Here is a 23464-nt window from a genome sequence, read left to right on the forward strand (position 1 = left end):
GGCACTACTATACCATGACCTATGGCCCTCACATGGTCCTACCCACCAGTACTCCCAATAGAGGAGGAAACTGCAGTTCTGAGCCAGGATTCCAGGGCAAACACTAGGGGCTAAAATAAGAACCTGATGCCAGCCCAACCCAGGCCCTGTTCAGCTAAACACTCCCCTCACTAGGCCCAGAGGCACTCACAGGAAGGCCACCTCCACAGCTGAGTCCACCAGCACACCACCCGTCAGTACCAGTGTGGCATTGGGGGGTAACACAGCCGGTACCGCGGATACCCACAGCCCCCGCATCTTGTTCATCCGCTCCACAGTGACATTGTAGTTCACGGTGATGTTGCTCACGTGGTTAGAGGCTGTCAGCTGAGGAGACAGGCATCAGTGGGTATGGCCCAGAGACAGCAAGGACAGACCAATGGGTGAAAGGCCTCGAGCCCCGACTCAGCAGCCTCCCACACTCACCCACAGCTGCAGCAGGGTCCTCAGGGGCAAAGCAAAGCAGAACAGAAGGCAAAAGTGAGCACCCAGATATCCCAGGACCCCATGCCTCCCTCCACTGGCCCCTGCCTACCGAGAGCTTGAAGATGGCAGCAGTCTGGTAGATTACATTGAAGACAGTGTTGTGGAACGTCAGGGACTGCTTGTCATCAATGGTCCACCGGAAGGCCACATCTGAGCCAGCTTCCACCATGGGGCTATATCGCTGGAGAAAGAACATGACATTGGCCAAAGGTGTAATGTTGCCCCAGCCTAAAACTGATTCTGCCCCTGACCCCATCTGCTCTCTTCAGATTTGCTGAGGATTTTGTGTGTGGTGCAGGGTAAACAATGGGGCCTACCAGCTGAGCCCTGACTGCAAGGCACCCATGTAAATAAAGAAGTACAGGGAAGTATCCAGGATCGTCTTGGCTTAGGAGCTGTGCAGTATGTAGGCCAACCTTGGCTACTGAGAGCCAGCATCAAGACCACCTCTCTTAACCTATGGCCAGGTGGTCTTGATTACACCTTTCTTTCCCTGCATTTGTGGAGTGGACCTAGCATCAGCCACAAAGAGTCACTCTGACCAGGCAGTCCTCATAAGCTTCCTTCTCAGATGGATAATCTTTTGGGAAAGCACTTGAATCTCAATGGGCCTCAGTCTTGGAAGTTGACCCCGGTCAATGCAGAGCACGTGTATCCCCGGGGGAAGGCACAGCATGCAACTGGACAGGTCATGAGAGATGGAGAGAAATGGCCCTTTCAATGACTGCCGGTGCGGGGGTGAGCGCACCCGAGGCGAGGACAGTGCCATCCCCCAAGGTGCTAGGGTAGCTAGCAGTTACCCTCTGAGCTTTCAGATCCCATTTCAACAGGCACATGTATCAGGCAGCTACAAGCACCACAGACAGCCCAGAAAAACATGGGGACTCGTGGAAGCTCGGAAGCTCAGGGAAGAGTGGGGGCAAGAGTGATCAAGTGTTTCATAAAACCTTAAGATTGAAAAGGCTGAGCCTATAGAGCAGCTGCTGTAGCTGTGATCTTTAGTAACTTACAAATTGCTAAATGGGACTTGGGTGCAGCTCACAACAATAAAACCTGCCTACCATGCATGAGTCCTTCAGTGCCATTTCCAGCACCACTAGGAGAGAAATCACCACTAAAGCAGACAAGGGCTCCCCAACAGGTCACCCTGGAAACCGTGTAATAGGTCCTGTCATCCTGGAGGGCTTCCTTCCTCAATGGGGAGGGGGCTCCCTGCTCTTACCATTTAGAGGGCTAGGTTGTAGTACACACTTACCACCAGGATGCCCTGCAGCACTCGGGCTTCGGGACTTGGCACAGCTCGGAGGCCACAGATGGGCTCCTCAGCTGTTACCCTCAGGCTGAGGTTGGCCTGGCTGGCTCCATTCTGTGCTACGATCTCCACTGCATGATCCCCTTCCTTGAGTCTGGGCAGTACCAACACCGAGAACAGGGTGCCATTGGTCTCTTCAGTGCAATCGTGCTTAAGAACATCTACCTCCGAAGGGCAGATCTCCTCAAAGGGAGCACTAATGTTGCCCCCAAGCCAATGAGCTGTGGCAGTGGCATTAGCACCGGAGTCCACTTGAAGCACCAAGACTGAGCCATTGGTTGGCACATAGATGTGACCATCCAGGGGAACGGGGTGAATGACTCTCAGCCCAGCCACTGGGGAGACCACATTGAAGCTGCAGGACAGGTTGTGCCTGGACACACTGTTGCTCACTGTCGCCCGGACCTCATAGCGCCCAGGATGCTGTAGTCCAGGGTTAGACCCAAGGCCCAGCAGCGGGGTGAGTCGCTCCGTGACCAAATGCAGCTGTAGGGAGCAGGCAGGACCAGCCCAGGCTTCTTCCATATGGATAGGCAGGTGGGTCAGCCAATCTGAGGCATTGGTGGAAAGGTACAGGGCTTGGCCAGGACAGCTGGAAGCTAGTGGACAGTGCAGAAGGGTACCTGGGCCAGCATCATGCTGTAAGCCAATGAGGTCACCGGGGAGCACAGGAACATCCTGGCTGTGGAGGGTGACCTATAGAAGAGGGAGGCAGTGTTATACCATGTGTGGGAGTGGACAGGGCACTCATCTCAGGTCTCAGCACTGTCAATGGTGCTTCATGGAGACCCTGCCCCAAGGTACTCATGGCTGAAACAAACAGGACATTAGTACAGGAGACATGCACAGGGAAGACGTAGCGAGAGTGTCTGTCACAGGTGCAAAGAACTTTCTCAGAGATATAAGGATAGTAAGCAGGTAGCTGCTCCAAGGGAGAGTAAAGTTCCTACTTAGAAGATACATGGACAGGCTGGGCACGAGGTGCATGCCTGTGATCCCAATACTCAGGAGGCAGAGACAGGCAGATCTCTTTGAGTTCAAGGTCAGTCTGGTCTACAAAAACGAGTCCAGGATAGCCAAGGCTACACAGAGAAACCATGTCTGGGGGTGGGGGGCCAGAGATACAAGGACAGAGGCTGAGGAAGAGATAAACAGGGTACTGGAGCAGGATGCAAGGCCAGGCTATTGGACACACACAAGAAGCCTCGTGAGAGACCAGGATCTTGGGCAGACAGGGGGAGGCAGCCTAAAGAGACATACAGGCCCACACCAGGACACATACCAAGTACTGTGTGGGAGGCCCTGGAGGCACAGAAAAGAGGAACTCCTTCCACAGTGTGTAGCTGGCCCTGGGGAGTCCCAGCCCTGACACGGACCCATTAATGCAGGCATGAGGGTTGCAGGCATCAAAAGGTATGCAGGCATTGGCGACGGGACACCAGCGTTCCTCATGCACACACTTGGGAGCCAGCTCAGTCCTGTTGTCAAGCTCACTGCTGCCTTCTGGGGCCACTGCTGGGAGAGGAAGGATGTCAGGAACCTGATTCACAACAAGCCACTATTAGTGATGCTTCATTTATCCACCATAAAACCAGGCCTGGATAAGCAGTGCCTCAGTCCCCGTCATCACTCCCCGGCCACCAGAACATGCCCAAGCAGGCACCACCCAATCTATCTTTGGGACAAGGGAACAGGAGCTGGCAACTCTGTAGAACCTGCCACCACTCTACCCCAAGGCTGGGGTCAGAAGGCATGAGAGGGTTCAGACAGCCCACCTCAGCCTCCAATTCCTATCCCTTACTGAAGCGGCCCCACCTGCTTCTCTTGAGGGCCGGTACACCTGCAGACGCAGCTGGACAGGATGTTCGAGCTCCTGGGTCTCAAACTCTGCTGCAGTTAGAAAGGCTTCACGGCTAGGACTCAGGCCCGGGAACACCATGACCTGGAGGAGACGAGACGGCCTCAGCTCAAAAGATCTGCCCACTGTGGTGTAAGGACAGCTCTTCCAAGTGCACCATGAACTTCACTTTATGTCACTTGGTAGGAACAACAGGAAGGCTGAAGAAGCAGGAAGATCACGAATTGAAGGCTTGCCTGGGCTACGTAGCAAGACTTTTTGGAGAGAGGGGGGTGGAGGGGGGAGGAGGGGAAGGAGGGAATGAGAATGTACCTGAGCAAAAATCTTCAGGTGGAACTAGACGCTTTTCACTTTTGCACTCTTGAGGTGTTTTGCTTTGTTTTTCAAGACAGGGTTTCTCTGTGTAGCCTTGGCTGTCCTGGACTCACTTTGTAGACCAGGCTGGCCTTGAACTCACAGTGATCCACCTGCCTCTGCCTCCCAGAGTGCTGGGACTACAGGTTTGTGCCACCACCACCCAGCTTGAGTATTTTCTGTTACACTGGGCACATTAACAATTTTAACAAGTTCTACCGAAACCAACTTGAGGGGTTTTGTTTTGTTTTGTTTTTTTTGAGGTTAGGGCTAGGAACTGGACCCAGATCCTTACTAATGCTAGGTAACTGCTCTCCTACTGAGCATATCCCCAGCCCTCCACTTCATTCCTAGCAGTAGAGTGATGCAAGGCCTCTGAGTTGCCAAAGCCGCAGAACACAGAAAGACAGGCCTACCTCCACGGGCTGCAGAGGGCCCTGCAGGGTTTCCTGCTGTGCCAGTGGATGCAAGGGTCCAGACAGGCCTCTACCAGACACTCCCAGGAGAAAGTTCTCAGCATCCCACACAGGCCCTAGGGGTGGTAAATATGCAGTGAGGTACCAGCACCAGGCAGAGGTGACACTGGGGAAACATCCAGGTTTGGGCTGGACCTAGGACCAAACCACCTGGCATAACCATCTGGACCCTCTCATCTTGTTCTCTCTGTCTTTATTTCTTTTGGTTCAGCCCCAACCCAGGCACAAGAACAAACATTCAGCAAACACGGTCTATACTGAGCCTAAGAGGAGAAGCACAGGGAAGGGCAGCTCTTGCCACCCAGCAGTCCGTACCTCCAGGCCGCAGCTCACAGACATAACTATGTGGTGCTGAACACAGGTCTGTGTTGCACTGCCCAGCTGGCCCCAGCCGCACGCAATGCTCTGCTGTGGCTGGGTGTGGCTCCCCAGGCAGCCAGTTCTGGCAGCTTTCCAGGCTGAAGGCCTCGCCCTGGGGATCCAGGCCTTCCTCTGTCCCCTCCACAGACGAGAAGCCAATCCACACATCCAGGCTCCTACAGGCAGATTCAAGGAAGCGCCAGGCCATCAGGAGCAGCTCTGCCTTACCTCTGGGGATATGCCATAGAATCCCCTGGTAAATGGGCCATACCAGCCTCATTTTCCAAGTGGTAAAACAGCCTCAGAAACATTACCCAGAAAGGGCCACAAACCCAGGCTCACGGGCACATTCATCGAGAATCATGTCTATGGGGCCCGCCTTCTTGGGGGACCTATGTCAGATCTGGCCAAGGATCACGGGCCACCAGTCCTTACCCTGAAGGGAAACTCTGAGGCTGCAGCAGACCAAGACTGGCTCACCTATGGGCTCTCCTGTCAATGCAGGGAGGCCCTTCTAGAGGCCGGAGTTACAAGTCCACGGCCCAGGGTGGGCACATATGCACAGAGGTACACGCTTAGGTGTGACCATAAGCCTGGACACACACACTGGGAGGGAGTCCTCATAGAGCCTTAGTCCCATGTACGGTACTGTTACCCATTAACTGGATGACTCGGGGGCAGGTCCTTAACCACTCTGCGCCTCTCTTTCCCATTCTCAACATAGGCAACGTAAGGAATGTGACCACCCACAAGAGAGGAGTTCCTACCCTACCCAGGAAGCAGACACCTACAAGAGGTGGAGTGTACCCTTATCACCCACCCCAGACAAAGAGGATCCTAGGGCCCCGGAATATGTCTCCACGAGCCTGGGCAAAACATAGGAGCCTGACAGGCTTCCCACAGATGGATAGCATGTGGCAGTGTGTGTGTGTGTGTGTGGCTGTGTGTGGCTGTGTGTGGCTGTGTGTGTGTGTGTGTGTGTGTGTGTGTGTGTGTGTGTGTGTGTGTAGAAGGGTAGTGAGCATAGGGGTATGAGAGGGAGGAAGTACAGCCAGTGGGGAGCAAGAACTAGTCTTTTCAGCAGGACTCAGGGCCCTCCCCTATAGGGATAGGAAAGACTGGGGCCTGGACCCAGCTTCACCTGAGATAGTTCCTAGAAATGTTTAGAGAAGCTGCCTCAACCCACATCTGCCTTTACATTTACAGAGCTGCCAGCAAAGGATTCCTGTGGAACAGGACAAAGGTCATGAACTCTCCTCCTGAGACTCCACAGGCTTCAGGCTCTGCCCATACCCAGAATTCTGAGTAACCTCCACCCACTTCAGTCTTTCCAGGGTTTGAGGACACATACCTAGTAACCTGGGAGACCAGGAAGTGCTGGATGGCAGGACTGTCAACCATGGCCAAAGCAGCTCCGGCCCAGGTACGACATTGTTCCTGTGCTTGCAGCCAGGGTGCCTTCTCTGCCACCAGGCGGTAGCAGTGCCCATTTCCAGGGAAGATCTCTGTGTCCGAGGGGCACAGTGGGTGCACCACTAACAGATGATAAGCAAAGAACAAGACATTAAGGTATGCCTGAGGCTAGAGTGCCAGGTTCTGCCCTACCCCAGCTTAGAAGAGGAATCAGGAGGGGTGAACCAGGGTAGGCACCTTCGACAGGCTCTTTATCCAAGGCCAGGATGCTGTAGGTGACCTCAAGGGCTGAGCCTCCACGGTGCCGTATGCCAAGTTCAAGGCTCTCATCACTGTGTACAGAGGACGGGCACACAAGCTCCAGGACAGTAGGTACCACTTCTACCTGCACTTCTGTCTCCAGCAGAGCTGAGCCAGCCCCTAAGGCCAGCACAACTGTCACGTGATAGCTCCCAGGTAACACATAGGAGTGGGTGGCCACAGGGCCAGCCATGTCAATCTCAGGGGAGCCATCTCCAAAGTTCCAGCGTGCAGAGCTAATGGGCAAGGGGGAAGTGATGTAGAAGTCTGCTGGCTGGCCAGAGGCCAGGGGTCCATGAAGCCCCACCAGGGTAGCCCCTGGGGAGGCAGGAAGAATGTGCTGGAGCAAGGTAGGGCCCCCACAGGCAGAGTTGAGGGACAGCAAGATGCTGGAACACCAGGACAAGCATGCTGCAGAAGTGTTGGAGCGCTGGTCTGTCCCACAGAGGCACTGATTCTGTTCTGAAAGGGCCGCAAGGCTCTCGCCAGCTGAGAAGCAGAAGGCACTGCAGGCCTGAGGCTCCAGTGGTCCCTCATGGGCAAAGAAGAAGGGCACTGCTGCCACAGCATCTGAGCTGTTGTCACAGGCGACATATTCCTCATCTGGGAACAGACAGATACATTGGTCCCCGGGGCTTATCTTCTCCCAGCTGCATTGTGTTCCCTCACCAACTCTCTTTAAACTCCATGTCAGAGCCCCCACTCCCAAGAGGCCTTCTAGACCCTATCTGGCCACTATCTTCCCATGTATGCCTTCCCCTGGGCCTCATCTGCCACCAAATTGGTGGCTCCACTCTCCCTGGGTCCTGCCCAATAACAAGAAATACTGTCACCCCTGTCCTCTTGCCCCACACCCTCTGCACTCACCACAGGCGTTGTCCAATAAGGGGATACTGAAGAGAGGCTGGCCAGCCAGTGGAATGGGCCCCCTACACGTGGCTGCCTCAGACTGTAGCACATGCACCTGCCGTTCCTTTGCCCAGCGTGGCAGCCACGCCAGACTACAGTTGCACTCAAATGGGTTCCCACTCAAGTTTCTGCAGGGAAGGAGCAGGTATAGGGTGCCAGACCAACAGGGGTGCACTTTACCCTCCCACCGCCCACAGCTCTCAAAACAGAGGGGTAGGGAACAGAGCAGGACAGAGAAGGTGTTAAGGACAGGAATCCAGTTACAGACAACCCCCCCCCAAAAACAAAAAACAAAAAAACTTACATTTCACTTAAATTAAATAAATTAGCAAACACGCCTTCTTCTAATGTAGAAATCCTATTGTTGCTTATGTCCCTGCAAGGAGGAGGATGGGGCGAGATGTGACCCTCTGGTGACAGGTAGCTCTTCCTGCTTGCCCCAAGTTACCTCTAGTGTGACAGCATATCAAGGAGGGGTACTCACAGCTCCACCAGTGCAGAGAGGTTCCCTAGGAGCCCGAAGTCCAGCGTCTGGAGGAGGTTGTGGGACAGGTCTCTGGGGAACAAGTGATCACGGTCAGGACAGGAACTCTGGACCAGCTGAGGGCATACCTGGTTCTCATCACGAACTTCCCAGCAGCCAAAGCTATGTTCTCACCCTACAAGTCCCCTCCATCCCATTCCCCCAGTCCACAAGAGGGCTTTTCTCATGAGAGATGTGAGAAACACTTAATCTGGGGAAATTGAGGTAGAAGAGATAGGGACCGCAGAAATCTGCTAACATTTCATCCCCGCACTGAGGACCACACAGCAGGGCCACTAAAAACAATTCCAAGTGGCCGGGTATGGTGGCGCACGCCTTTAATCTCAGCACTCAGGAGGCAGAGGCAGGTGGATCGCTGTGAGCTCGAGGCCAGCCTGGTCTACAAAGCGAGTCCAGACCAACCAAGGCTACACAGAGAAACCCTGTCTCAAAAACAACAACAACTACTACTACTACTAACACTACTACTACTACTGTTAATACTAATACTAATACTAATTCTTTCACGTGGCCCCCACAGCTGTTCTCCCAAAGGAGAGCCTTGGGCTGTCTTGGTTACAACAGAAGAGTCTCACACCATCAAGGACTAGCTCCTTACACCTTGTAAATGGTTCAGGGTTCACTGGGGCTGTGGAGCCCAGCTTGTCATAGAAGAGGGTCTTCAAGATGTTCCCAAGATGCAGTGGGGGCCCAAAGATGAGATGAATGAACAAGAGCCCTGCTGGATAACCCCGTACCACAGCGCTGGTAATGGCATATGCAATTATCAAAACCCTGACTTCAGGGCTCAGTACTGTTCTAAGAGATTTATTTATTATTTATACAGTGTTCTGTCTGTATGTGATGCCGCACACCAGAAAAGGGCACCTGATCTCACTAAAGATGGTTGTGAGCCACCATGTGGTTGCTGGGAATTGAACTCAGGACCTCTGGAAGAGTAGCCAGTATTCCCAACCTCTGAGCCATCTCTCCAGCCCCCAGCTCAGTATTGTTAAAGTACTTGACTCAGAAGCAAGAGGAATAAAGTTCAGATCCCCAGAACCTTCGGAAACACTGGCTACTGAGACTAGTCATATTGGCAAGCTCTGGGTTTGACTGAAAGACCTTGCCTCAAAGGATAAGATGGAAGAGTGACCAAGGAAGATTTCCAACACCAACCTCAAGCTTTTCTTTCTTTCTTTTTTTTTTAAAATTATTTATTTATTTATTATGTATGCAGTATTTTGCCTGCATGTATCCCTGCATGGCTCAGAGGTTAAGAGGACCGTCTATTCTTCCATAGGGCCTGAGTTCAATTCTCAGCAACCACATGGTGGCTCACAACCATCTACAGTGAGATCTGGTGCCCTCTTCTGGCGTGTAGGCACACATGTGCACAGAATACTGTGTAAATAATAAATAAATAAAAATTTTAAAATGTGGGAATGGAACATGGAGCTATAGCTCAATCTGTAAAGTGCTTGCTGGGGGACCTGAGTTTGATCCCTCAAAATTCACACAAAAAAGCCAGATGTGGGAGGGCATATCCATAATCCAGTACTAAGGAGGTAAAGACAGGCAGAGCCCTGGGACTTGCTAGTTAGATAGCCTGCCCTAATTATGCAAGCTCTAGACCAATGAGAGACCCTACTTCAAAATATGGTGGAAACTATTCTTTGTTTTGTTTGGTTTTTGGTTTTTTGAGCATGGTCTCACTATGTAGTTCTGGTTGTCCTGGAACTTACTACACAGACCAGGCTGGCCTCAAACTCACAGAGATCCACCACTCTTGAGTGTTGAGGTTAAAGGTATGTACCACCTTAAACATATGCTGGACAGTATTCCTAAGAAGTGACAACTGAAGTTGTCCTTTGAGCCCCCCTTCTTCCCCCCTCCCACCCCAAGACACAGAGAGAGAAATGTTAGGGTCAGGAGAGATGCCTCAGCTTAAGAGCTAACAATCATCTGTAACTCCAATCCAGAAGATCCAATGCCCTCTTCTGCTCTCTTGGGACACCGCACACATGTGGGGCACTGAAATACATGCAGGAAAAATACTCATACACATAAAATAAAATAAATACATCATAAAAATAAAAGTAAAGAAATGTGGGAACATGTACCACCAAAGAAATGTGGTACTTTCTGCTGTATCTGTAAACCAGAATGGAAAGACTGACAGAGAGGAAGGAGTCACAGAAAGGCCTTGGCCTGAGAGCTTCAGGAAAGAAGCAAGATGAGAGCAACTACAGTGCGAAAAGATTCAGAGCCTGGCCTTGTCACTCAAGTCACCTGTAACCTGTGATGGAGCCAGAACACGCTATCCCTGGGACAGATGTGAACCTGGGCAAGCACACAGATAAAGCATCAAGACAAGAGCCATGGACTGGAGAGATGACAATCCAGCAGTCAGAAAGCTTGCTGCTCTTCCAGAGAACCCACATCTGCTTCCCAGCACCCACACTGGGCAGCTCACAACCACTGTAACTCCAGTCCAAGGGGGCCCCACACCCCCTTCCTGCTTCCACAGGAACCTGCACATACATGGCAGACTCACACAAAACACAAATATAATTTTAAAATCAGGTTGCTTTGTTTGTTTTAAGAGAGAGACACAGCCAGGTCTGGTAACACACACACTTGGAAGCTGAGGCAGGAGAATTGCTACAAGTGCTAGAGCAGTGAGGCCTACAGAGTGAGACCCCATCTCTAAACAAAACAAGCAACTTCTACACAAATGATCACACATAAAATAAAAGGCCAAGCTACAGGCTGGAGCTACCGCAGCAACAAACATCTGGAATGACAGCTCTCAGGAGGCTGAGGCAGCACACACAGTAAACCCACGAAGTTGTTCCAGGAATGTAGTGACGTGTCTCAAAACAGTAACAAAACTCTAGGCTTGGAAATGCAACAGTACTTCAACTAACCCACTAACTATAGGCCAATCACACCTTGCTGCACACCCCATGAATAAACTATTCAGCAAAGGCTAAGGACTCCTTTTAGGCTAGTAATGTAGCTCAGTAGCTAACAAACCCAATTAAAAGGAAGAGCTAAAGAAAGCTTTCACTGGGACAAGCATGGTGGTGTACACCTTTAATTCCAGCACTAGGGAGGCAGAGGGAGGTGGATCTCTGTGAGTTCAAGGCCAGCCTGGTCTACAAAGTGAGTCTGGGACAGCCAAGGCTACACAAAGAAACCCTGTCTCAAAAAAACAAAACAAAAAAGCTTTCATAATAACTTGCCAGCTACAGATGAAAACAATCCAATCACGCTTTTCATCTACTAAATTTGTTGCTGTGTTAATGTCAGAAGTCTAGGCCCCAACTCTAATAACAGATCCTTTGGCTCTATTATTATGTAGGCTCTGCCCAGAAACCAAATAACAATGGCACTGCTGGGCCCTTTTAGGTCTTTCCAGTGTCAAGTTCTTTTTTTTTTTTTTTTTTTTTTTTGGTTTTTCGAGACAGGGTTTCTCTGTGTAGCCTTGGCTGTCCTGGACTCGCTTTGTAGACCAGGCTGGCCTCGAACTCACAGTGATCCGCCTGCCTCTGCCTCCCGAGTGCTGGGATCCAGTGTCAAGTTCTATCCAACAACCTGCCTACCCTCCAGCTCCAGGTTCCTGGTAACCCCCAGTCACCTGGCCATCCACGTCTTAGGCTCTCTGTGCTTACATACTCCAGTGTCCAGTGAGGCTTCCAGGACAGGACACCCTGTATCACCCTGACTCAGTGGCCATTTCTGGGTCCCTTCAGTCTCTCATTCACCTGACCCACACACCCCACAAGATTACACTTAGTTTTCTGGTGGGGATCACATCCCATCAAGAACATGCTTCTTGCAAAGGATCTCCTTCATGCCGGGCATGGTGGCGCACGCCTTTAATCCCAGCACTCGGGAGGCAGAGGCAGGTGGATCACTGTGAGTTTGAGGCCAGCCTGGTCTACAAAGCGAGTCTAGGACATCCAAGGCTACACAGAGAAACCCTGTCTCAAAAAACAAAACAAGGGCTAGAGAGATGGCTCAGTGGTTAAGGTAACTGCCTGCTCTTCCAGAGGTCCTAAGTTCAATTCCCAGCAACCACATGTGGCTCACAACCATTTATAATGTGATCTGATGCCCTCTTCTGGGCTGCAGGGGTACAAGCAGGCAGAGCACTGTATACATAATAAATAAATAAATCTTTAAAAACAAAACAAAACAAAAAAGCAAAGGATCTCCTTCATCCTGTCCCAGAATTGGAGAAAACCTAAGAGAAAGCTCCTTGTCAGGAGTGGTGGCACACACCTTTAATCCCAGCACTTGGGAGGCAGAGGCAGGCAGATCTCCAAGTTGGAGGCCAGTCTAGTCTACAGAGCTGGCTGTAGGACAGCCAGAGAGATCTTTTTCAAAAAGCAACCAAAAAATAAAATATAGGTGCCTGGTGCAGAGCTCCAAGTCCTAGTTTATAGGATATGAACGTCCAGGATGCTATAAAAATCCCCGTGGTCTTTAGCTATGCACACACAGCAGCCTTGTATACTGGCTGCCCCACTGTCCTCTATCAGCCTATAAGAGGAAAGCATGTCATACAGAAGGGTGTTCCTTCATATGGAAGCAGCACTAAAAGCACCCATATTAAGATCAACAGGAACCATGCCAATGAACAGATTTTAGGCTGACATGAAAAAGACTGAACTTGGCGCCATGACCATCCAGCTGTTGAAGCCAGAGGCCAGGGTCTTCCTGTCCTGGCCTCCATGCCTGAGTATGCTCCCAGACACCACCCTGGGCCCATTGCTAGACTCATCTGACCTCGCTATCCAATGAGAGGCAATGGTTATGCCAGGGGAAACATCAGTTAGACATAAGCAAGGACTTTGCAGTGGCTACAGTGATGACAACAGAAAACTTCAATTTTTAGGAGAAACCAGGATGTAGTCAGTGATCCTGGAAAGGCTGGTGAGGCAGGAACAGAGACCAACATAGGCAAGCTCTTACATTTGCCCCTAACATGGAAGCTTTCTAGCCCAGTCTCCAAGACTGGAGGAGGAAAGGGAAAGAAATGAGTTAGTATTTCCAAATTTTACCTTCTCAGAAAGTCACCTGAGTGTTGGCTGCTAGCTAGGGTCACCTAAGAAACCAGGTGGGGCATGAGCCTCAGGATGCTGGCACCATCCTCATCTGAGAACACTTCAATTCCTTATCCAACCAGGTCCTCCACTGAGACCAAGCTCAGTGGCACCACTGAGGCTCCTTTCCCAAGAGGTTGCTTTGTAGTACTTCTCCCCAGACCTCACCTGGACTTGGGGTATAACCCAGAAAAGAAACAGGGCCATATATATGGACTCTGTTCAACCAAGCTCCCCAAGCCCAGGGTGGTGAACAAGACACCTGGGACAGGACTTTGACTCAAACCCCTGGGGTTGGAGAGCAGGAGCATCAGACAGGGTGGTATGAGGGGCAGAGACACACACAAGGTCCCTGTCTAGAGTTCCTGAACAGAAATTTCCCGTGTTTCCATTACTGTTTTAAAAGTATGGCCAAGGCCTGACTAGCCCCATCTTTGAAGGCTTGACTTCCTCCCAGATGATGTCACCATAGCCCAGGAACCATATTTGGATTCCCTGTAAGGATCTGGGACAAGACAGAGGCAGGCACAAGGTATCCTAGGAGAAGGCACACAGAGGCAAGGGGCAGCACCCCTTACCTGCCATGAGGAGGTGAGCCAGTAGCCTAGCTAGCACACCCTCACAGGGCATGGGCCAACTGGGTACTCTGGACCCTCTAAGACCTAAGCCAACAACTTACAGAAGCCCCACAGCTAAGGCTAGAGAGGACCTGAGCTGGGATTCACACACATCGGAGCGACACGCAGATGCCTATTCTATCTCTCAGTCTGGCAGGTCGTCCTCATACTGCCTGCATTACTGGGACGGACTTAACCTCAGTCTCCACATAGATGTGGAGTGCTTCCAGCTGGCCCTATCTGCTGGCCCTCTCCTGTTCCGCAATGGGTGACTATGTCGGGAATGGTGAATAAAGACCTTCTGTACCCCATACAGTGGACATCCTGCCTTCCAGATCAGACATTCTGGTGGGGAGGCAAAGACAGGTGGATCACTGTGAGTTCGAGGCCAGCCTGGTCTACAAAGTGAGTCTAGGACAGCCAACGCTATACAGAGAATCCCTGTCTCGAAAAAACAAAAACAAACAAACAAAAACAGACACTCTGGTGGGTGAAGGGGCTGAGGACTACTCATATCCCAATATTGCCACCTCTATGGCTAGCTGGCCCAATAAGAGGGACCCCAGCTGCCCCAAGTGTATCATGGGCTCTCACACCCACAAGAGACATCTTGTTTCTGACTCTCAACTTTCCTCTAATAAAGAGAAACGGGGATCCCTGAACCTCCACACACAGGCTACACAAGTTGGGGTGATGCTGTGAGATAGGGAAAGCAGGAAATCTCAGGGCAACTCTCTGCAAAAAGGACAGCAAGCGTACAAAGGCAAGTGTATGGGTCTATGCACAGGTGGAGATCAAGGAGGGTCACTTTGAGTACTGGAACCCCTTACTAAGATGGGCCAGCTGTGAGAACCAGCGCTGCTCCAGAACCGCAATAGGAGGCCCTCGACAGGCTGCCCACAACAGCCTACAACCCAGACCAACAGCTAAGCAGCCTTGGCTTCCTCCTCTGCTGTTAGGAGTGGCCTAGGTGCCCGTTCCTCAGTCTAGATGTAAGGGGTAGGGGGATGTAAGGGCCAGCTGGAGCCCCAAAGGAAACATCTGCACATTCCAGACGCATGTGGTCAACAGACGGGTGAGTGCCAGCCACCCCCACCCCCCAGCCCATTGCTGGCCGCCATGCTGGAAACAGGGCTCCGGGGGAACAGCTCTGAGGGGCCGCTTGTGGATGTTATGTAACCATTCCACAGGAGCCAGCTGCCTCCTCCCTCTGGCAGGCTAGGCCAGCATGGTAAGGAGGAAGCCCCCAGTCCTCTTCCAAGGCCCAGCTTCCTCCTCTCCCTGGCAAGAGTCCCTTCAACCAGCAAGGGTGACCCCATAAATATCGCCAACCAGAGCTAGGGCAGAAGGAAATGGAAAGCACCATGAGGGCACAGTCTCGGGTCTGGGCGGAGGGCTGAGCCCCTGGGCTGGCCTCACGCTGAGCGCCTTCCAGCACTAACGGGCCTTTCGTAGCCTAGCAGCAGAGCCAGTGAAGTCCAATACCCTCCTTCTGTTTTTGTTCTCTTTGCTTTTTGTTCCCTTCTATTTATGGCAAGCAAGGCTGGCTTCCAGGGCAGGAAATGATGTTTAAATTAATGAAGTCAAGTTTAAGAGAGAGTTTAAAAAAAAAAAAAAAAACCAGCGCACTGGCGGTGGTATGGACAGTGGGCAGTCTCTGGACTATACCGACAGTTTTTCCAGGGAGATGGGTCAGTGAGGCCAGCCATACCTACCATCACTCTGTAGGCACCTTGAGGCCCATCTCTGACCTGGCTCCAAACCAGGACTAGGCACACAGTAAGGAGCTCAGAGAGAACCCCTCAGCCAGGCTGTAGGCCCTCACAGTCCCAGGGCCTGGGATAGAAGAGGCCCCACATTGTTACAAGATGTTCTGTAGGGTCTTTTTGTCCTCACAGAACCCTTTGTCACAAGTATTGCGTCCTCCCACAACTAAACTATCACCAGAATGAGATACCGGGGGTGACATGACCTGCCTAGAATTTTCATTGAAACTATAGGCAAGGACCGGGCGTGGTGGCGCACACCTGTATTCCCAGCACCCAGGAGGCAGAGACAGATGGATCACTATGAGTTCGAGGCCAGCCTGGTCTACAAAGTGAGTCCAGGACAGCCAAGATAACACAGAGAGACCTTGTCTTGAAAAACTGAAAAAAGAAAAGAAAAGAAACTATAGGTAAGGACAGGAATCAAAGACTCAGATCCCAAAACCAGAAGAAATGTGCCAGGCAGTGGGTTCTCCTCATACTGAGGGAACAGCCCAGCCTTGCCCAAGAAATATCTATTCCAAGAGCTGTCCGCTGACTCCAAGTTAACAAAACCAGTTGAGGTGGAAGATCTGCTCACGTCCACACAAATGGGACATTGAGGACACTCATTCAGATTAAAAAAAAAAAAAAAAGGAAAACAAGCAGCACTGGAGCCACTAGCCTCCCTCCAGACCACCTCCTGGTGTCCATGCACTGTGACACAATGCCAGGACCATGTGTGGTTGCTCTGTCCCATTACACTCAGCAAGGGTTCAGAGAGCCTGCCTCCTCTTCCATACTACCTGACATGTCTGCAGCACCCAGTAGGTCCAAGTTGTTGAAAGGGTGTCTGTCAATAGGCAGATGAGAACTGGTTGCTGCCCTAGTTTTCTAGGGCCTGTGGTATCCTGTAGTGGGCAGGAGCCGCAGTCCAGCCACAGCCATATCTCAACCACCTGGGGATCAGGCATGGCCAATAGCAAGAACCAGCAACATGGGGGCTCAGGACCCTTGAGTCCTCTCTACTCCTACAGCTGCAGGGTGGCCCCTTACTCTGTTTCCTTAAAGGCTGCAACCAAGAGAAATTGGCTTCTGCCAGTGCCTGAAGGACAAAGCTTTTCTCAAGGTAGCCCCACAGGACCCAGCCTCTGTTCCACCACATTCTGCCAGGATTCAACCCGCAAGACTGTCGGGGGTGGGGGGCGGTGAGCACTGCCTACCTTGACCCCCAAGTGCACCCCTCTCCTTGGCAATTAGTGCCTGGGCATCACAAGGCCTCTTTATGAAGAAGACTTCTGCCAAGCCAGAAAGAACAAGGTGTTCCGAGAAAAGACATGAACTGCATTTTCCAGCTGTATCTCGTCCTTTAGAGAGACTGCTCACGCCCTGTGGCGCCCACACCAGGCCAGCTGGAGCCACACGGACAGCTGAGGCAGGCCAGGCCTAAGCATGGAACACCCCAGACAGCCAACACCCCAGACGGCAGCAGGAGAAGCAGGGTGTTTTCATTCCAGAGCACTAGGCGGGCCGGCTGTCTGGGCTCCTGCTGCTGATGTTGGCCACCGCAATGTTCCAGAAAGGAAAATGTGTCTCCATCCAAAATGGCTTCCTCAGTTGAAACCCAACCCCAGCCAGGGTTTCCCTCAGGAGCCAGGGTCGCTATGCTCCCCTCTCTCTCAGCAGAGACACTTTGGATAGAAAAGAAAGGAGGCAGCAGAATGGCCCCTTATGCTCCAGAAAAGATCAGGGAGGTAGGTATAACTCAGTGAAGTCACAAAATGGCAGCCAGAGAAGGCAGAAGAAGGCTACACAGGAAGTCCACACGGAGACACTGTTTGCCCACTGTTGGATGGAGAAACTAGAGTGCTTCTGCAGAACCCAGAAGAGGAAGCCCAGGCTGGTGGCCCATGTATTGAGACACCGAGCAGGAAAACTGATGCCAGGCTCAAAGCCAGACAGGAATATCTAGTGAGACTCTGTCTCAAAACAAAAACAAAAACAGGAAGGGGAAACTGAGGCTTACATATATTTTGGTTTTCCTAAAAATCTCTCAAGAAGCCAGCATTGCAAGCCAAGGTTCACTGGGCACATGGAGCAGAACACAGGGCAGTATCACATCATCATCCAAATTAGAGAATAAGGTGACCTGTGATATCCCAACACAGCCTTACTGCTTCATATATGCCCTTCAGTGCAGAAAAGACGACATAAGAGCTGAGATTTATAAGAGGGAAGCTAGGGATGTTGGTTTCCACTGTAATGCCAGCACCAGTGAGACAGAACCAGAACTGATGCCAACTTAGAAGCCACCCTGCTCTACCCACTAAGTTCAGACCAGTCAGAGATACAGAATGAGATAGTAGGAGCCTTTCTCCAAAACCCGAAACAGGAAAAAAAAAAAGTGAAAAAAACAAACAAAAGCCAGGCAGTGATGATGCCTTTAATCCTAGCGCTTGGGGAGGCAGAGGCAGGCAGATCTCTGTGAGTTCAAGGCCAGCCTGGTCTACAAAGAAGTTCAGGACAGCCAGGACTACTAAAGAAATCCTGTCTTGAACCTCTCCCCCCAAAAAAAGTAAAATAAAATTTTAAAGCAAATATAAAATTAAAAAACAAAACAAAGAAACGAGGTGTTGCACTCAGGAGGCCTGGACAGCTTCACAGCAAACTCTAGGCCAGCCAGGGCTACACAGTGAGAACTTGCCTCAAAAAGCAAAACAGAAAACTAGAGGGGGCCCAGCATCCTTGGTCCATACGTGTAGTCCCAATACATGGTAAGCTGAGGCAAGAGGATTTCTTGGGCCCATTCAAGATCAGTCTGGGCAATGGAGCAAGCATCCATCACACACATGCTGCACTACACACGCCCACACCACACGCTGAGGTGAAAGGGTTTTGGGCTAGAGGGATGGTTCACAAAGCCTCCCAGTGTTAAAGGCATCAGTGAGGTCAGACTTCTGGTCCCCTTGATCTAGCTGCTGAGGTACGAGCAGGAATTTGCCTGTTGACAGCGATCTGTGCTTCTCCTATCTGTACGGTGCCCACACTCAGGCTCTCATGCAACCCAGCAGGATGGTCTTAAGGTACATTTCCTGGTGCCTGGTACTGAAGGACAAGGGAACAGCCCCCCAGAAATCATGGAGAAAGGGACCTACGTAAACAGCTATAGTGTTAGTAGGGGCGCCAGTGCCTAAACCTGTCCATGATCACAAGCCTTTACCTCTAAGGACCCACAATCCACCCTAAGGTATGACCCCTTAAGGTATTTATGTATAGGGAAGGAAACTGAGCCAAGGTCACATGGGAACTGCAAGGGATGGGACATGAACCCAAGTCTGATAACAGATTCCCGTGCTTCCCTCCAAAACAGGGGCCTGGGGCAGGGGAACCTCTAGGGCACACATACCAAGCCGGTGACAAGTCGGCACAACAGTGCACTCCTTTAATCCCAGCACTCAAGAGGCAAAGGCAGGCAGATGTCTCTAAGTTCAAAGCCAGCCTGGTCTACAGAACGGGTTCCAGGACAGTCAGGGTTACATAGTGAGACCCCCGTCCCTGGGGCATAAAAAAAAAAGAAAGAGAAAGAAACTAGGGAGAACCCCAACAATCCATCGGATCCCCATGAGTGCTTCGAACATCCCCAAGCCCTACATCTCTACTCTTTGCCATCTTTTAACTGGTGTGAGTCCAGGCTTGGACATCAGCTGTAAAACACTCTGACCACATCACTTCTTTGGACACACCAGTATATGACTCTAAACAGCACTTCAACATCTGGGAGCCTCAGTTTCATAGTCAATACAATGGAACCAAGAGGCTCCAGCCCACAGGCTCACAGGAAGATACCAATGAGAGAAAGGACACAAAAAGCACATGACAAGCCTCTGAAGGAGCAGAAGACGAGGATGAATCTTCTAGACAGTTTCCTCAGAGGTTTTGGGTTTTTGTCTCTCAAGATGGAAGGGGAGCGTGGGGGGAGCTGTCTCCCTATATAAGCCAAGCTGGACCCAAACTTGTACTGATCCTCCTGCCTTTGCCTCCCAAGTGCTGGGATGACAGGACGTCCTACCACACCTGACCTCCTAATGACCAAACTCTTTACATTTTCATATATATTTATTACTTGGTGTAATTAAAACTTATTTTCTTCCTTCCTTTCTTTTTTTCTTTTAGGTTTTTCAAGACTAGATTTCTGTGTCACAGCCCTGGCTGTCCTGGACTCGCTTTGTAGAGCAGGCTCAGATTCACCTGCCTCTGCCTCCCGAGCACTGGGATTACAAGCATGCGCTGCCACCACCATGCAGCTAAAGCTTATTTTCATCAACAACAAAATTCAGACAAAAACTGCATACCAGAAGGTCACGTTTCAAAAATTTACAACTTGTTGATTTTTAGTATCCTCACAAGCCTGTGCAACTCTCCATACTAATTTCATCATGTTTTCATCATTCCAAACAGAAGCCCCATAGTCCTTAGCCATCCACTCTCACCACCCTATTAATCTTTTTCTGTCTCAATAGATTTACCTATTCATACTGTTTTCTATGTCTTAAATTTTTTTATTAATTTATATATTTATTCGCTTTACATCCCAACTGTAGTCCACTCGCTCCTCTCCTCCCATTCCCACCCTCCCTTCCTCTCCCCCTCCCCCCTCCCCCCTCCCCTATTCCTCAGGAAATGTGAGCTCCCCTACCCACCCACCCCAGCTCATCCAGCAGCATCAGGACCGAGGGAGTCCTCTCACCCTGTGGCCTGGCGGGGGTGTGGCCAGCCAGGGGACGTCATCAGAAAGCAGGCAACAGCGTCCACGTCAGAGACAGCCCCTGCTCCCCTTAGCAGAGGACCCACGTGAAGCCTGGGCTGCCCATCAGCTACATCTGTGTAGGGGCCTAGGTCCAGTCTATGCAGGGTCCTTGGTTGGTGCTTTAGTCTCCAGAAGCCCCTTGAATTTTTTTTTATATAACAGTATTTCTGTATATGGCCCAGACTGACCTCAAATCCAAAATCTTCCTGCCTCCATTACCCAGTGTTGAGACTACAAGTATAAGCTATCATACCTACTTACCATTCACATTTTTTTTCTTTTTGAGATAGGGTTTCCCTGTGTAGCCCTAGCTGTTCTGGAACTATGTAGACCAGGCTGGCCTCAAACTCGAAATTTAAAAATATGTAGCACCTGTTACTCAGAAATAGATCTAAAACAACCACATCTAAAGAGAAAAAATAGTTTACACCTAGTGTCAGGTGGATGTCCCAAGGAGCTTTCTTCAATAACAGAATGTCCTGCCTTTCTGGGCATGGTGGCACACACCTTTAGTCCCAGCACACAGGAGGCAGAGGCAGGGGTATTTCTGTGAGTTCAAGGCCAGCTTGGTCTACAAAGTAAGTTCAGGACAGCCAAGGCTACACAGAGAAACCTTGTCTCAAAACACAAAAGAATGTTCTGCTTTGTAGTCACTGGCCACAAAGGCTCCAGAGACCCTGACAGCATGAGTCAGTTTTTTCCATAAATCAAAAGTAGAAAAAGGGCTGGGCGTGGTGGTACATGCCTGTAATCCCAGCAGTCAAGAGGCAGAGGCGGGCAGATCGCTGTGAGTTTGAGGCCAGCCTGCTCTACAAGGTGAGTCCAGAACAGCCAAGGTTACACGGAGAAACTTTGTCTCGGAAACAAAACAAAACAAAAAAGACAAGGCAGGGCGGTGGTGGCGCATGCCTTTAATCCCAGCACTTGGGAGGCAAAGGCAGGAGGATCTCTGTAAATTCGAGCCAGCCTGGACTACAAAGTGAGTCCAAGGCAGCTAAGACTACACAGAGAAATTCTGTCTTGAAAAATGGGGGGAAAAAAAGACTGGGGCAGGAGGCTCAAAGGTTTGAAGGTCAAGGCCAGCCTGGGGTACTTGAGACTCTGTCTCAAAAAAGTACAAAAACAAACAAAACAAAATTTGAAAACCCAACCAAACAGCGGGGCATGGTGGCACGTACCTTTAGTCCCAGAATTCTGCAGGCAGAAGCAGGCAGATCTGAGTTTAAGGCCAGCCTGGTCTACACAACAGCTCCAAGACAGCCAGAGCTACACAGAGAAACCTTGTCTCAAAAAGACCACACACACACACACACACACACACACACACACACACACACACGTAAAGCAAAACAAACTTTAAAAAGAGAGATGAACAAAAAAAAATGTGTACTATACACATCCAATAGAAGCAAGGAGGCATTCCCTATTTCAGGTATGTTTTGGGTGTTATGATAAACTCAAAACACTCTCAGATAAAAGAATAAGATGTTGGTCTTTGGCTCAAAATACAAAGCATGAAGTCGGGCATGGTGGTGTATGTCTCTAATGCCAGCATCTGGGAGGCAGAAGCAGATGGATCTCTGTGAGTTCAAGGCCAGCCTGGTCTACAAAGTGAGTCCAGGACAGCCAAGGCTACACAGAAAAACCCTGTCTCAAAAAACCAAAAGCAAAACAAAAACAAAAGCAGGAATGACAGGCAAGAAGGGTGAGATTCATTACTCTGGGGTTTCATTTTGGTTTGGTTTGATTTGGTTTGGGTTTTCAAGACAGGATTTCTCCATATGTAGCCCTGGCTGTCCTGGAACTCACTCTGTAGACTAAGCTGGCCTCGAACTCACAGAGATCCGCCTGGCTCTGCCTTTTGAGTGCTGGGATTAAAGGTGTGCGCCGCCACCACCCAACTCATTACTCTGTTCTACATACTTTTCACAATAACAAGGCTTTAAGTGCTCCACAGTAGAGCTCAAGCCAGTCAAGTAGCAGCACCCTGCCTGTACTGTCACCTTTCTTAAGCAGTAGGGTGGTTTTAAGCCAAGAAAAGCTGTTACCAGGACACAGCTGTCCTGCCAAGGAGCCACACATAGAGGCCTGATGATGGTCAGAAAGGCGGCAATGTCCACTGGGCGCCTAAGAAGGGTCTTGGCCAGGTCCTTTGTCCTCATAGAAAACCATCCACCCGATCACCAGTAGCCTTCAGGGTAGACAACCCACTGGACACAAACTGGCCTGGAGAACCAGCAGGGGGAACTCAACACTCTGCCCCTGGGGCCTCCGCCTCCTGTCAGCTGGTTCTCACAGCTCATTAAGTCTCTTAGAAGAAGCGTTAGAGGTAAAAAGAAAACCGTGGAGTCTTCACCTGTCGGTCCACATGAGGTCATTCTGGTGTCTCCTTACAGTAACCCTGTGAGCTCAGGCTGGGCTAGGCTATCAGCTCTCAGAAAACCCTTTGTGTGAGGGCCCCAGCTCAAGGTTCACTGCTGTGAGAGCCCACAGACCTGTAAGCCTTCATCCTTCGGTTCCTTGACTGCTCCTGAGAGGCCGGCAGGGGCTGGGTCTGACCCCCAGAGATGTCAGCCAGCAGAAAGAGAGGTGCCCTTACTCATCCATAAATAAAAGGTGGAGTGCATCAGATATACTTCTGTGGGTTCTGCTCGATAGTAGGAGGGGGACCCATGTCCAGAGCACTTGAAAATCCATTAATTTGGCCCAGTTCTACTTCCAGCGGGGACTACTGGAGCTGGAGGACTCTGGAAATCGAGGACGTTGGAATCAGCAGGCTCTGAGACAAACGGCTGCAACCTTGCCCTCCTCGTCCTTTTTGATTCAGCTCTGGTCCCCAGCACTTCAAAAAGGTCCAAACCTCAAACTATCATGTCTAGGATGTGATACCTTGAACAAATTACATCACATCTCCAAGGCCATTACGTCATCTGCAAAACAGGGGTCTAGTTCTGCCACCTTCCGGGGAATTAGACTAAGAATTAAGTGTGATAATCTATTTCAAAAGCACCTAGTTAAGCCTGATTCAAGGAGTTCTCTCAGTGTGATCTGCCTGTTAGTTTCAGAATGCAAAACTGGCTAGGTCTCCAATGTTTCAATCCCTCCTGGCAATTTCCCCTCCCTACGTTCCTAAAATAACTCAGCTCTACCT

The 23464-nt window shown here is 50.6% G+C and overlaps 1 protein-coding gene across 3 annotated transcripts in view; it reads right to left on the reverse strand.

The window, feature by feature from the left end:
- Nucleotides 1-23464, reverse strand: part of PKD1 (polycystin 1, transient receptor potential channel interacting) — a 48345-nt gene that overhangs the window by 23442 nt on the left and 1439 nt on the right. For 2 of the 3 annotated variants that reach the window (XM_084761583.1, XM_084761584.1), the window contains exons 2-13: nucleotides 7992-8063; nucleotides 7812-7883; nucleotides 7466-7635; nucleotides 6536-7201; nucleotides 6237-6420; nucleotides 4841-5061; nucleotides 4466-4581; nucleotides 3653-3779; nucleotides 3120-3352; nucleotides 1781-2533; nucleotides 575-706; nucleotides 191-366 (exon numbers count right to left, since the gene is read on the reverse strand). In XM_084761583.1, the coding sequence (XP_084617709.1) occupies nucleotides 191-366; nucleotides 575-706; nucleotides 1781-2533; nucleotides 3120-3352; nucleotides 3653-3779; nucleotides 4466-4581; nucleotides 4841-5061; nucleotides 6237-6420; nucleotides 6536-7201; nucleotides 7466-7635; nucleotides 7812-7883; nucleotides 7992-8063 (2922 nt within the window). The remainder of the gene's footprint in view (nucleotides 1-190; nucleotides 367-574; nucleotides 707-1780; nucleotides 2534-3119; nucleotides 3353-3652; nucleotides 3780-4465; nucleotides 4582-4840; nucleotides 5062-6236; nucleotides 6421-6535; nucleotides 7202-7465; nucleotides 7636-7811; nucleotides 7884-7991; nucleotides 8064-23464) is intronic. The other variant, XM_084761585.1, reaches the window with a different exon arrangement.

Source organism: Acomys minous (assembly GCF_964271855.1).
Source record: "Acomys minous genome assembly, chromosome: 16".
Classification (NCBI taxonomy): Eukaryota; Metazoa; Chordata; class Mammalia; order Rodentia; family Muridae; genus Acomys; species Acomys minous.